The 14,849-nt window shown below is 47.6% G+C and overlaps 1 protein-coding gene across 3 annotated transcripts in view; it reads right to left on the bottom strand.

Moving 5' to 3' along the window:
* Positions 1 to 14,849, bottom strand: part of GCN1 (GCN1 activator of EIF2AK4) — a 69,531-nt gene that overhangs the window by 54,089 nt on the left and 593 nt on the right. For all 3 annotated transcript variants that reach the window (XM_033220401.1, XM_033220403.1, XM_033220402.1), the window contains exons 2-5: positions 10,928 to 11,030; positions 4,871 to 4,934; positions 4,173 to 4,304; positions 3,640 to 3,748 (exon numbers count right to left, since the gene is read on the bottom strand). In XM_033220401.1, coding sequence (XP_033076292.1) covers positions 3,640 to 3,748; positions 4,173 to 4,304; positions 4,871 to 4,934; positions 10,928 to 11,030 — 408 coding nt within the window. The remainder of the gene's footprint in view (positions 1 to 3,639; positions 3,749 to 4,172; positions 4,305 to 4,870; positions 4,935 to 10,927; positions 11,031 to 14,849) is intronic.

The raw sequence follows: 14,849 nt of genomic DNA, 5'->3' as shown, positions 1-14,849 counted from the left end.
AGATCACCACTGCACTCCAGCCTGGGTGACAGAGCGAGACAACGTCTCAAAAAAAAAAACAAAGAAAACAGATACGCTTGTGAAAGCAATGCTGATAAATTCTATCTGTATATATACAAAATGGCATATGTACAAGGTTATTCATTGCAACACTGTTAATTAACAATAAAAAAAACGGGCCAGGCGCGGTGGCTCACGCCTGTAATCCCAGCACTTTGGGAGGCCGAGGCGGGTGGATCACGAGGTCAGGAGATTGAGACCATCCTGGCTAATACGATGAGGCCGAGGCGGGTGGATCACGAGGTCAGGAGATTGAGACCATCCTGGCTAATACGATGAAACCCCGTTTCTACTAAAAATACAAAAAATTAGCCAGACGTGGTGGCGGGCACCTGTAGTCCCAGCTACTCGGGAGGCTGAGGCAGGAGAATGGCGTGAACCCGGGAGGCGGAGCTTGCAGTGAGCCAAGATCGTGCCACTGCACTCCAGCCTGGGCGACGGAGCAAGGCTCTGTCTTAAAAAAAAAAGGCCGGGCGCGGTGGCTCAAGCCTGTAATCCCAGCACTTTGGGAGGCCGAGACGGGCGGATCACAAGGTCAGGAGATCGAGACCATCCTGGCTAACACAGTGAAACCTCGTCTCTACTAAAAAAATACAAAAAACTAGCCGGGCGTGGTGGCGGGCGCCTGTAGTCCCAGCTACTCGGGAGGCTGAGGCAGGAGAATGGCGTGAACCCAGGAGGCGGAGGTTGCAGTGAGCTGAGATCCGGCCACTGCACTCCAGCCTGGGCGACAGAGCGAGACTCCGTCTCAAAAAAAAAAAAAAAAGAAAAAGAAAAAAAAAAGAAACCAATGCTGATAAATTCTATTTGCATATATACAAAATGGCATATGTACAAGGTTATTCATTGCAGCACTGTTAGTAACAATAAAAAACCATAAACAACAGAAGATTCCCTATATACAGTGTGGTATAGAAAGGATTACTGGCTGGGCATGGTGGCTCACACCTATAAACCCAGCACTTCAGAAGACCGAAGCAGGTGGTTCCCTTGAGCCCAGGAGTTCAAGACCAACCTGGGCAACGAAAGAAAACCCCATCTCTAAAAAAATACAAAAATTAGCCAGGCATACACCAGCATGCCTGTAGCCCCAGCTACTCAGGAGGCTGCAATAGAAGGATCACTTGAGCCCAGGAGGTCAAGGCTGCAGTGAGCCGAGATCATGCCACTGTGCTCCAGCCTGGGTGACAGAGCAAGATCTTTGTCTCAAAAAAAAAAAAAAAAAGAAATCTACAGAATCATGGTGTGCAAAAAAAAAATTTTTTTTTTTTTTTTTTTTTTTTATTGAGACGGAGTCTCGCTCTGTCGCCCAGGCTGGAGTGCAGTGGCCGGATCTCAGCTCACTGCAAGCTCCGCCTCCCGGGTTTACGCCATTCTCTCGCCTCAGCCTCCCGAGTAGCTGGGACTACAGGCGCCCGCCATCTCGCCCGGCTAATTTTTTGTATTTTTTTAGTAGAGACGGGGTTTCACCGTGTTAGCCAGGATGGTCTCGATCTCCTGACCTCGTGATCCGCCCGTCTCGGCCCCCCAAAGTGCTGGGATTACAGGCTTGAGCCACCGCGCCCGGCCAAAAAAATTTTTTTAATATATTTTTTAAAAAGTAGGCTAGGCGGCCGGGCGCGGTGGCTCAAGCCTGTAATCCCAGCACTTTGGGAGGCCGAGACGGGCGGATCACGAGGTCAGGAGATCCAGACCATCCTGGCTAACACGGTGAAACCCCGTCTCTACTAAAAAATACAAAAAACTAGCCGGGCGACATGGCGGGCGCCTGTAGTCCCAGCTGCTTGGGAGGCTGAGGCAGGAGAATGGCGTAAACCCAGGAGGCGGAGCTTGCAGTGAGCTGAGATCCGGCCACTGCACTCCAGCCTGGGCGGCAGAGCGAGACTCCGTCTCAAAAAAAAAAAAAAAAAAGTAGGCTAGGCACAATGGCTTATACCTGTAATCCCTGCACTTTGGGAGGCTGAGACAGACAGATCACCTGAGGTCGGGAGTTTGAGACTAGCCTGGCCAACATGGCGAAATCCCACTGCTACTAAAAATACAAAAATTAGCCAGGTGTGATGGCATACACATATAGTCCCAGTTATACTCAGGAGGCTGAGGGTGGAGAATTGCTTGAACCCAGGAGGCAGAGGTTGCAGTGAGCCGAGATTGCTCCATTACATTCCAACCTGAGTGACAGAATCAGACTCTGTCTCTCAAAAAAAAAAAAAACCACTCAGTGCAGATAAGCCAATAAGCTTGCACCGTCTCACAAGGAGGCTTTTGGTAACAATGACACCTATGCCCTGAAGGGGATCCAAGAGAGTCCGAGCTCACCACAATACATAATCCTTGACCCTCAAGGTTTCAGCATTCTAATCCATCATCCATCAATTATACTGATAGCCACTCCATGCTGCTCCCCAGAGCTGTGCTGGTTAAGCTACTGGGGATGCCGCCCTCTATCTAACTAGCAGGCTGCTTCATGGAGAGGTGCTTGTGTTTCCTAAGGCTGGTCATCACTGGCACCTACCTGCATGAGACTCTCCAGTTTCCACAGCCATCCCAACCCTCAACTAAACCTGGCCTTATACAACAACTCTTTAAGGCGGACAGGGTGGGTAGTATTTTCTTTCCCATTTTGCAAATGAGGAAGTGGGCTCAGAAGTTAAGTGACTCAGCCAAGTCTCATGGACAAGAATCAGATCCAAGGCCAGGCAAAGCGGCTCACACCTGTAATCCCAACACTTTGGAAGGCCAAGGCAGGCGGATAATCTGAGGTCAGGACTTCAAGGCCAGCCTGGCCATCATGGAAAAACCCTGTCTCCACTAAAAATACAAAAAAATTAGCCAGGCAGGGTGGCAGGCTCCTGTAATCCCAGCTACTCAGAAGGCTGAGGCAGGAGAATCGCTTGAATCCAGGAGGCGGAGCTTGCAGTGAGCTGACACCACACTACTGCACTCCAGCCTGAGCAACAGAGCAAGACTCTGTTTCAAAAAAGCAAAAACCACTCCTCATGACCTACACTAAGCCTATCCAGGCACATGTCTGCTCTGCTCACCTCCCAACCTGGTGAGCAGACATGTGGAAAGAAAAAGAAGAGAATGTGGAAGAAGCAGGTAGAGAATGGAAGGAGGGAATGTAAGAACCAAAACTAAGACAAGAAATCCATTCCATTTACCAGTTCAACACTGAAATCAAACACAGGGAATAGAATGATTAGCCAGAAAAAAACCAAGAGGATTTATACTATGGTATTTTCTAGTCTAGTTGCTTTTTGACTGTCTTCCCAACTCTGGCCTGTCACAGCTTCCACACATGCCATGAAATCAGGGGCCTCGTTTCTGTTGTCCATCACTGCAATTCCAGTGCTTAGCACCATGCCTGACAGAGAAGCTCCAAAATGTCGAATACACCAAGGAATGTGATTATGAAGCACTCATGGCCATCCACCAAAGCCACATGCCTCGGGACAACTCAGAGTGTCTGGTCACCCAGCACCCAGAAAAGCACTTGGCACCAAGAAGGTGCTGAAACATGCCCTAACTCCTGGCAGAAAGCTGATCCTTGCTACTTCAGAGACGCAGGGAACCTACCAGTTTGTTCCAGATGTCTCCTTGTCGCTTGGCTCTCGACGGAAAGACAATGCGCACCAGGAGGCAGGTCCAGGTCAAGGCCAGCAAGGCGGCAGAGCCACTGCTCTTACTGCAGAGCAGGGTAGGGGGTGAGTTCAGAGCAGCTTGAGGACGAACACTGTCCCTAAGGCCCCCGCTGATAATGCAGGACCCTCCCTTGACCTCACAGAACAGAACTTGAACCAGTTCCCCACAAACCATCTGTGGCAATTCAGGACAAGGAGTCCAGGTTTCAGTGGCCAAACTCCCATCTCTTGGCACTGACAACTATATAAAACAAACAGACGGCTTCCACCATTAGGGGCCTGGTGGGCAACTGGTTCCCCTCAAAATGGCCTTGCTTCCACTGTTTCCCAACCCTGCTCCCCCGGAAAGTGGTTTCCTCCACTAGGCTTGCCATCCTGGCTCCTCCCTCTGGTGCATGGTCAACTGCATCAGCTTCTCCTGAGCAGGACTCTACCAATTCTCAAGGGGCCACAACTTTTACCTCTTACCTGGGAACACCTGCTTTGGAGCCTATACCGCAAGACTGCAGAGAGTGTAGAAGGTTCTTAGCAGTGGCTTCTGGCTGGGCCTCAGCCAGCTGCTGGATGGCTGCCTGCAAGGCCCTGCGGGAAGCTGCATCTCTAGGGGAGAGGCAAAGGGAAAGGTGAACGTGCAGACCTCAGGCAAAGGCAGGGGCAAGGCTGCTCAGGCCATGCACTGGTCTTTCTCAGGAGAAAGTGATCACACCATATTCCAGTGGATCACAGAGGAGGGATTAGGAAATAACTAGATAAACTCATCTCCTCCTAGAGTTCTAAAAGTATCTCATAAGGGCAAATAAGCCATGGAGTGTGTAAGGGCAGCACCTACATTTACGGACCAGTTATAAGGGTCTCAAAGTAGGCCAGGCGATTTAACACACATGACTAATGGCAGCGTACACACACTGACCACTATGGCACAGCAGGCAACTATTCCAGGCACCTCACGCTTTCTACTAACCACCCATGAGATAGAGAATGGCATCATCCCCATTCTGCAGACAAGGAAACTGAGGCACAGGGAGGTGAAGTAACTTGCCCAGGATCTAACAGCTAGGACGTGATATAGCCCAGATTTGGCACCAGGCCGTCTGGCTCTAACCACTACCCTAGATCCCCTCTCTGTACAAAGTGCTCCAGATACGGGGCCTTTGGCTGAGACTCACCTATATCGATGCAGAGTCAAGCAGAACAATTTGCAGAGCCCCTTCACTGCTCCCTCTGGCAGATCTGAAACCAAAGATTACACAGAGATTAGTCAATAAAAATGACTTGATAAGCTGCTGGAGTCAGGTATCCCGCCAGACATGATCTCAGCCCACTTGGCACTCCCCATAAATTTAAGACTTTCCTCCCCAAGAGGAAAAAGCAACAACAAAACAGGACTCTAGGAAAATGCCTGGCACAGAAAAGCTTTGGGTAGACATTTGCTAAATGAATGAAACTAAGAAAATACAGGTGGCCTTGAAACCTCACATGCCATCAAGTGGAGGTTCAGGAGTGCTGGAATGATTCTACTTCTTGAACTGGGTGCTGGTTATACTGGTGTTTAATATGTGATGATTCAGTGAGCTGTTCGATTAGGAGGTGTACCTTTCTTTACATACATTCTAATAAACACTTTTAAAACCAGTACAACACTGAAGTACTATGAGGGACCAGAAAAGGGAAGAACACCTATAACTGGAGAGTTTCTGAAAGTCTGAAGGACACATAAGCTTGGCCTGACAGATTAGGATGCTCTGGAAAAATGGAAAGAGAGGGAGATACATGTGGAGTGCAGGGTTAAGAAGGCGTAATACCTATTCAGAACACATAAGGAAGAAAAGAGGGGGACTAATAACACCCCAGCTCTTAGTGCTAACAAGATGCCAGACCTTGCTCTAGATAATTCATACACATTAACTCACTTAATCCATATAAGGTAGGCACTGTTATTAAGCCCCCCCCCCCCCCGCCGCTTTTATTTTTCAGACAGAGTATCGCTCTACCGCCCCGGCTGGAGTGCAGTGCTGCGATCTCGGCTCACTGCAACCTCGCCTCCCAGGTTCAAGCGATTCTCCTGCCTCAGCCTCCCGAGTAGCTGCGACTACAAGTGCACACCACGACGCCCAGTTAATTTTTGTATTTTTAGTAGAGACAGGGTTTCACCATGTTGGCAGTGCTGGTCTCAAACTTCTGACCTCGTGATTCGCCCGCCTCAGCCTCCCAAAGCGCTAGGATTACAGGTGTGAGCCACGACGTCCAGATCAAGCCCATTTTTAAATGAAGAAACCAAGTAACAGGAAATCAAGCCAGCCAGTCAGAGTGAAACAGATACACCCTAACTCGAGTGAAACAGATACACTCTAACTCTGGGTAGAAAGAGTTCAAGTCTTGGTTGAACAAGAGTGTTCAATATGGCTGGGCACAGTGGCTCATGCCTGCAATCTCAACACTTTGGGAGGCCAAGGTGGGAGGATAACTTGAGGCCAAGAGTTTGAGACCAGCCTGGCCAACACGGCGAAACGCAGTTTCTCCTAAAAACACAAAAATTACCTGGGCATGGTGGCACACGCCTGTAATCCCAGTTACTCAGGAGACTGAAGAAGGAGAATTGCTTGAACCCAGGAGGTGGAGGCTGCAGTGAGCAGAGATGGCGCCACTGCACTCCAGGCTGGGAGACAGAGCGAGACCCCATCTCAAAAAAAAAAGAGTGCTCAATAATGTTGGAAAGTTAACCTGTGACAAGTACTGCATGCCACAGTGAAGCATGCAAACAAAAGGGAGAAGCTTCTGAGGTGGAGGAAATTTAACCTGCAGTGTAAGACAGACTTATACTGGGTGTAGGAGAAACCTGAGAGCAGGAGGTCCATACCATTCCTCACACTTCAGGCACCTGAAGTGGAAGAGAAATGAAGGAGGTACAGGGATGCAGCTTCCCCAGGGATCTGACTACTGCATTGGTCCATGTGATTTGGGGCTATTTCACTAACTGGATAAAAGAACGACTGGGACCAGAAACAGGTTGTGGCTAAGACAATGACAGTAACAACAGCTAACGTACACTGTCAGTTTACCATAGCCAGATAATGCATTACATTTACTCCAACCTGTCAGGGAAGTGCTACTGTCATCTCCACATTTAAAGAAAAAAAACAGGCTCAGAGAGGTGAAGTAACTTGAAGCAGGTCACAGAACCTCTAAGTGGCACCGCCTGTCTGAGCCCTTCATCACTGACTGCTGCACTAGAGGCCTGTGACCGGAAAGACTGGTACCACATGGCTGTCTTTTCTAACTAGGGAGCCTGCTGGGAAAGTGACCAGAAAAACCTTTGAGGATTCCATAAAACTCATACATTGAAGCATTAACACACAAGAGAATCTCTGAGATGCTCACAAACAGCAAGTTTACAAGCTTGGGTATCTTACTAGGCATAAGTAGGTCAGAAGCAGCAAATGAGAAGCTGGGTGAAGTGGTACAAATAGGAAGTAACAGTGGACAGAAAGGGAGGCCCAATTTACATGACCATGATTTTCTTTCTCTTTTATTCGAAACAGAGTTTTGCTCTTGTCACCCAGGCTGGAGTGCAATGGCACAATCTCAGCTCACTGCAACCTCCGCCTCCCAGGTTCAAGCAATTCTCCTGCCTCAGCCTCCCAAAGTAACTGGGATTACAGGTGCCCACCACCACGCCCAGCTAATTTTTTTGTATTTTTAGTTGAGATGGGGTTTTCCCATGTTGGCCAGGCTGGTCTTAAACTCCTGACCTCAGGTGATCCATCCTCCTTGGCCTCCTAAAGTGCTGGGATTATAGGTGTGAGCTACCCAGCAATGGCCATGATTTTCAAACTTCAGTAAACATAGGAGTCACCTAAAGGAGTTGTTAAAACACAAATACTGGGTTCTGTGCTCAACCTTTTATTTATTTATTTATTTATTTATTTTGACACAGGTCTCGCTTTGTCACCCAGGCTGGAAAGCAGTGGCACAATCATGGACCACTACAGCCTCAACCTCCCAGGCTCAAGAGATCCTCCTACCTCTCAACCTCCCAAGTAGCTGGCATTACAGCACCTCCAGGATTTCTGATTTGAGTTGCTCCAATGGAGCTGAGAATTTTTATCTCTAACAAGTTCCGAGATGATGCTGATGTTGCCTGTCCAGGAACCACACTTTGAGAGCCAATGCTATACAGTAAAAACAAACACACCAAAAGAAATGAAAAAAAAAAAAAACCTAGAATTTATTGAGTGAAGGTAAAATGGTCTTACTCTAATAAGTCATAGAGCTATCCCTTGGTTATGGTGCAGATCAGGATAATCAGATATACTTAGCATTCCCCAAAATGAGTTCCCCGGACCCTGAACAGATTTTCAGCAAAAAAGAGGTTCAAAGAAAACATTGGATTCAAGGAAGCTTAATAAAATGAAAACACGCTGTTGTGAATATTCCAAGAGGGCATCAAAAACATGACCTCTAGGCTGGGCGCGGTGCCTCACGCCTGTAATCCCAGCACTTTGGGAGGCCGAGGCAGGTGGATCACCTGAGGTCAGGAGTTTGAGACCAGCCTGGCCAACATGGTGAAACCTCGTCTCTACTAAAAATACAAGTATTAGCTGGCCATGGTGGCGGGTGCCTGTAATCCCAACTACTCAGGAGGCTGAGGCAGGAGAATCCCTTGAACCCAGGAGGCGGAGGTTGCAGTGAGCCGAAGTTGCGCCACAGCACTCCAGGCTGGGTGACAGAGCGAGATTCTGTCTCACAAAAAAAAAAAAACCGGCCGGGCGCGGTGGCTCAAGCCTGTAATCCCAGCACTTTGGGAGGCCGAGACGGGCGGATCACGAGGTCAGGAGATCCAGACCATCCTGGCTAACACGGTGAAACCCCGTCTCCACTAAAAAATACAAAAAACAAGCCGGGCGAGGTGGCGGCGCCTGTAGTCCCAGCTACTCGGGAGGCTGAGGCAGGAGAATGGCGTGAACCCGGGAGGCGGAGCTTGCAGTGAGCTGAGATCCGGCCACTGCACTCCAGCCTGGGCGACAGAGCGAGACTCCGTCTCAAAAAAAAAAAAAAAAAAAAAAAAACCTCTCCCAACTTATTTGATCTTGGAATCCTTTATTGGACAATCACCTACTACCATGTTGCTGAATTCCATGGAACACAGATTGGGAAAAATGATATCCCAAGTCATAAACGAAATGTTTTTGGTCAGGGGCGGTGACTCACGCCTGTAATCCCAGCACTTCAGGAGGCCGGGGTGGGCAGATCACGAGGTCAGAAGATCGAGACCATCTTGGCCAACACAGTGAAACCCCATCTCTACTAAAAATACAAAAAATTAGCAGGCGCCTGTAGTCCCAGCTACTCAGGAGGCTGAGGCAGAATGGCATGAACACGGGAGGCAGAGCTTGCAGTGAGCCGAGATCACGCCACTGCACTCAAGCCTGGGCGACAGAGTGAGACTGACTCAAAAAAAAAAAAAATTGTTGTACTCAGTATATTACCTGAGAAAGATTTTAGCTATCTTTTTAAAATATTTCCAATGAAAATGGTTAAAAGTGTAAATAGCTTTCACACCTGAATGGATAAACTCTCCACTAACCCAAAGTTTTAACTGTTTCAATTCACATTATAGCAAGCAAATAAAGTAAACGCAGAAGTTGTGCAGGAAGAGGGGAAGAAGACCATGGTTCTGGCCGGGCACGGTGGCTCAAGCCTGTAATCCCAGCACTTTGGGAGGCCGAGACGGGCGGATCACGAGGTCAGGAGATCGAGACCATCCTGGCTAACACGGTGAAACCCCGTCTCTACTAAAAAAAAATACAAAAAATTAGCCGGGCGAGATGGCGGGTGCCTGTAGTCCCAGCTACTCGGAGGCTGAGGCGAGAGAATGGCGTAAACCCGGGAGGCGGAGCTTGCAGTGAGCTGAGATCTGGCCACTGCACTCCAGCCTGGGCGACAGAGCGAGACTCCGTCTCAAAAAAAAAAAAAAAAAAAAAAAAAGAAGACCATGGTTCTTTTTTTTTTTTTTGAGACAGAGTCTTGCTCTGTCACCCAGGCTGGAGTGCAGTAGCACGATCTCAGCTCACTGCAACCCCCATTGCCTCCCAGGTTCAAGCAATTCTCCTGCCTCAGCCTCCCGAGTAGCTGGGATTACAGATGCGTGCCACCATGCCCAGCTAATTTTTGTGTTCTTAGTAGAGACGGGGTTTCACCATGTTGGCCAGGCTGGTCTCAAACTCCTGGATTCGTGATCCACCCGCCTCAGCTCCCAAAGTGTTGGGATTACAGGCGTGAGCCACTGTACCTGGGTTTTTTTTTTTTTTTTTTGAGACGGAGTCTCACTCTGTTGCCCAGGCTGGAGTGCGGTGGCACAATCTCGGCTCACTGCCACCTCCACCTCCTGGGTTCAAGCAATTCTCCTGCCTCAGCCTCCCGAGTAGCTGGGATTACAGGCGCACACCACCACACCTGGCTAATTTTTGTATTTTTTTTTTTAGTAGAGACGGGGTTTCACCATGTTGGCAAGGCTGGTCTCGAACTCCTGACATTGTGATCTGCCCACCTCAGCCTCCCAAAGTGCTAGGATTACAGGCGTGAGCCACCGCGCCTGGCCAAGGCCATGGTTCTAAAGAAACTATTTCAGTTGGGCCCAGTAGCTCATGCCTGAAATCCCAGCATCTTGAGAGGCCAAGGCAGGGGGATCACTTGAGGTCAGAAGTTCAGGACCAGCCTGGCCAACATGGTAAAACCCCATCTCTATTAAAAATACGAAAATTAGCTGGGTGTGGTGGCACACACCTGTAATCCCAACTACGGGGGAGGGTGAAGCATGAGAATCACCTGAATCAGCAAGGTGGAGGTTGTAGTGAGCCGAGAGCATGCCACTGCACTCCAGCCTGGGCAACATCATGAGACTCTGTCTTGAAACGAAGAAAGAAAAGAAAAAAACAACCACGCAATTTATTTTTTATATGGAACACTGTCATTCGAGACCAGCCTGGCCAACATAGTGAAATCCCATCTCTACTAAAAATACAAAAATTAGCCAGGTGTGGTGGTGGGCACCTGTAATCCCAGCTACTCAGGAGGCTGAGGGCAGGAGAATCGCTTGAACCCAGGAGGTGGAGTGAGCTGAGATCGTGCCACTGCACTTCAGCCAGGGCGACAGTGCAAGACTCTCTCTCAAAAAAAAGAAAAAAAAGAATATTGTCCAGGGTACATGGATGACAAATAAATACCTTTTCCAGCAACACACTTCCCAAGTTCACTGAGGATTTCTCTCCGTTCCTTTACACTGGCTGTTGTCACCTTCCCTGCAAAACGCTTTAGTGTCTCGGAAACCTGTGAAGGCCAAGCGACAGAGAAAATTTCACCAGTCAGACTATAAAACAATGTTTGTGTTGAGCGGTGGGTGTAGAATTTGGGGATCTCTCTAACCTGGGGTTTCTCAACCTCCCCACTCAGACATTTTGGGCCGCGTAATTCTTGTTGTGGGGGGCCGTGTTTTTAGCAGCATTCCAGGTCTCTACCCACTCAATGTCAGTAGCAGCCCACCTCCCCAACCCGCCCCAGTTGTGACACTGTCAAATGTCTCCTGGGAGGCAAAATCACTCCCACTTGAGATGTACTGCTTTAATTCAACTAGTCAACAACTCAATATACCTTACTTAGACTTGGGCAATAAGAGGAAAGGCAAAGATCTCTGAACAGAAAATATCCCTTCAGAACTACCCAAAATCTAGCAAGGGCCTAGTACATGCCAAGCATGTTCCCTTTACATTATCTCACTTTAACCTCCCCGTAATGGGAATGTAAGCATCCTGGCAATTTGCTGGCAGAGGATAAGCACACTGGCTAAAATGTGAAAGGTTAGGAGATTGGATCCCAGCTCTGCCTTTTACTAGCTGTGGAAACTTAGTCAAATAATGTCACTCCCCCTATCTTTAGTTTTTTCATCTACAAGATGCGGACAATAGCAGTTACCTCATATGACTGTTACGGAGATTAAATGAGATTGTGTATAAGGGGCGTCTACTCTCATCCCAAGCATAAAGTTGGCTACTACTACCAATAAGCCTCCAAGGGAGGCATCAGTATCCCCACTTTATAGGCAATGAAGAAACCATCTCCAAGAGAGATGGTTAGAGGAAGTCACTGCTCAGAGTGGAGTTGAGAGCCATAGCACCTGCGTTTTTGAAACTAACCTTGAAACCAAACAGGTCTATAAACTGATGCTAACAAATCTTTAGCTTTCAACAGTCGTTGAGTTACCACAGATCCAGTCCCCAGCGTAGGGACATAAGCATAAGACCCAGTGACTGGGGGCAGTTTGCAAACATCCCTGAAAATCTGCTCCTAAGGAATACTCTACAAGCTACCAAGTAGGGAGGTTGTGGATTCACAAGCCGTAGAGCAGGGCATGATAAGGTTCATGTAACTTAATAAAGTGGGGTCATCATCTTTTTCTTTTGAGGGTATTTCACAGGCAGGCCTTATCAGTAGCATAAGAGGCAAGTGTACACGCAGAAATGAAACAATGCTGAGTTTTTCATGCTTAAATCCCTGCCATAATTCTATTGGCAACGTCCAAAACTGTCTTCTACGTAAATGATGTATTGTTTTAACTTTAAAATGTCTTTTGTTTTTGGCTGGGTGTGGTGGCTCACGTTTGTAATCCCAGCACTTTGGGAGGCCGAGGTGGGCAGATCACGAGGTCAAGAGATTGAGACCATCCTGGCTAACACGGTGAAACCCCGTCTCTACTAAAAATACAAAAAATTAGCCAGGCGTGGTGGCGGGCACCTGTAGTCCCAGCTACTCAAGAGGCTGAGGCAGGAGAATGGTGTGAACCCGGGAGGTGGAGGTTGCAGTGAGCCAAGATCACACCACTGCACCCCAGACTGGGCGAACAGAGCAAGACTCCATCTCAAAAAAAAAAAAAGAAGTATTTTGTTTTTATAGTCATAGATGCACATAGAGTCAAAACCAAAAAGTTCTGAGAGGTCTGCCATAAAAACCAGTCCCTTGCCCTCACTCACTCTCCGTGGACAACCCTTAGGTTGATCTGGTGGGTATTTGGGTAGTTACCTCCATATATCTAAGTATCTCTAACTACGGAGGTAACTTGCGCGTGCTTCTTGGTTTTTCAGTTTTGCTGCCTTTCCACCACAGCTCCCTTTCCTGCTCCAACCCCATCGCACACTCTCCCCATTTCCCCAGTGGAAATCCCCTGTTTCATAATATAGGCTAGGTAACTAGTCAGTGATTACATTATATGTAAAGGGCATTCAACATCCATTTAATAAACTCTTATTCTTCCCAGCTTTTTTATGCCCCTGGTGTTAATACTTACCCTTTCCCACCATGCTTCAGTTTGACTTTTTTTTTTATCTGTTCTTATAAATAATTAAACCCCAAGCTTTTTGCCATTTGTCTAAATCTCAGTACATTTAGTCAGATCAGGTATTCCATCAAATTCCACCTTCCTAAGGAAATCTCTCCCAGTTTTCTGACCTGCCCCACTTAGGCATGTGATCCTCTACAGCTGGGGCACAGTTTATCAACCTGAACATGTACTTTCTTGTGTTTAGGTGAAGCACATCCTCCATTTTGTAAACTCCTTGCAAGTATGAAAATGTTCTGGCCAAATACAGAATTCTAGGTTGAAATCATTTTCCTTTAGAATACTGAAGACAACGCCAGGCACAGTGGCTCACGCCTGTAATCCCAGGACTTTGGGAGGCCGAGGCAGGCGGATTGCTTGAGGTCAGAACTTTGAGACCAGCCCACCCAACATGGTGAAACCCTGTCTCTACAAAAACTACAAAAATTAGCCGGGTGTGGTGGCGCATGCCTGTAATCCCAGCTACTTGGGAAGCTGAGGCAAGAGAATTGTTTGAACCTGGGAAGCGGAGGTTGCAGTGAGTTGAGATTGTGCCATTGCACTCCAGCCTAGAGAGGAGTTCCATCTCAAAAAACAAAATAAAATAATCTCAGGCCGGGTACGGTGACTCGCCTGTAATCCCAGCACTTCGGGAGGTCAAGGCGGGAGGATCACCTGCGGTCAGGAGATCGAGACCAGCCTGGCCAACATGGAGAAACCCCCTCTACTAAAAATACAAAAATTATAAAATACAGAAATATTATCATGCATCACCCAATGCAGTAGCCACTGGCTACATGCGGCTAACTGTGCACTGAAATGTGGCTGGTACAAGTGAAGAACTAAATTTTTTTTTTTTTTTTGAGACAGAGTCCCGCTCTTGTTGCTTGTTGCTCAGGCTGAAGCGCAGTGGAGCAATCTCGGCTTCCTACAACCTCTGCCTCTCGGTTCAAGTGATTCTCATGCCTCAGCCTCCTCAGTAGCTGGAATTACAGACATGCACCACCACACCCGGTTAATTTTTGCATTTTTAGTAGAGACAGGGTTTTGCCATGTTGGTCAGGCTGGTCTCAAACTCCTGACCTCAAGTGATCCACCCACCTCAGCCTCCAAAAGTGCTGGGATTACAGGGTGAGCCACGACGCCCAGCCAAAAACTGAATTTTTTTTATTTCATTTAATTTTAACAAACTTAAGTAGCCACGCGGCTGCCATACTGGACATTGCAGCTCTAGAGAAGATTCTTCCTCAAGTGAGTATCAATGTTAAACATTCAGCATGTATTCCCCTAATCCGCTCATACTAAGCTTTTCTTTCTAGGATTCAGTACAACATAATTTGAACATCAGCCACCTGCATACCAGAGTCTCAATAAATGTCTTTTTGAATGTTCAAGTTAAGTGGTCATTTTCTGGGCCTACTCATAAAAATCAATCCCATCACCCTGGAGACCCCAAATCAGCCCAGCTGTCCTTTACACACCTGTTTTTCCCCTGCCCCATAACAATGCCTTTTCACTTTAAACATAACCACAACTGGGTGGAGGAAAAGGTTTTCCCAAGTCCTTCCTGAATTACAAAGTACCCACAGGTAACACTCAAGGGTGACAAGACTCTTCCTGGGCAGGACACAGTTCTTTTCACTAAGCCTGCATCTGATAACAACCAACATATATCAAGCCAGATTTTATCTCACTGAACCTTCACAACAACCTTTTAAGGTAAGTATTGTTTTAACCTCATTTTATAGATGAAAAGGCAGACTTGGTGGGGTTAAGTT

This window comes from Trachypithecus francoisi, unplaced genomic scaffold, assembly GCF_009764315.1.
Source record: "Trachypithecus francoisi isolate TF-2019V2 unplaced genomic scaffold, Tfra_2.0 Lachesis_group11, whole genome shotgun sequence".
In the NCBI taxonomy this organism is placed as follows: Eukaryota; Metazoa; Chordata; class Mammalia; order Primates; family Cercopithecidae; genus Trachypithecus; species Trachypithecus francoisi.
Note: the sequence above shows the minus strand (reverse complement) of the source record. Positions and strands in the feature narration are given on the sequence as shown.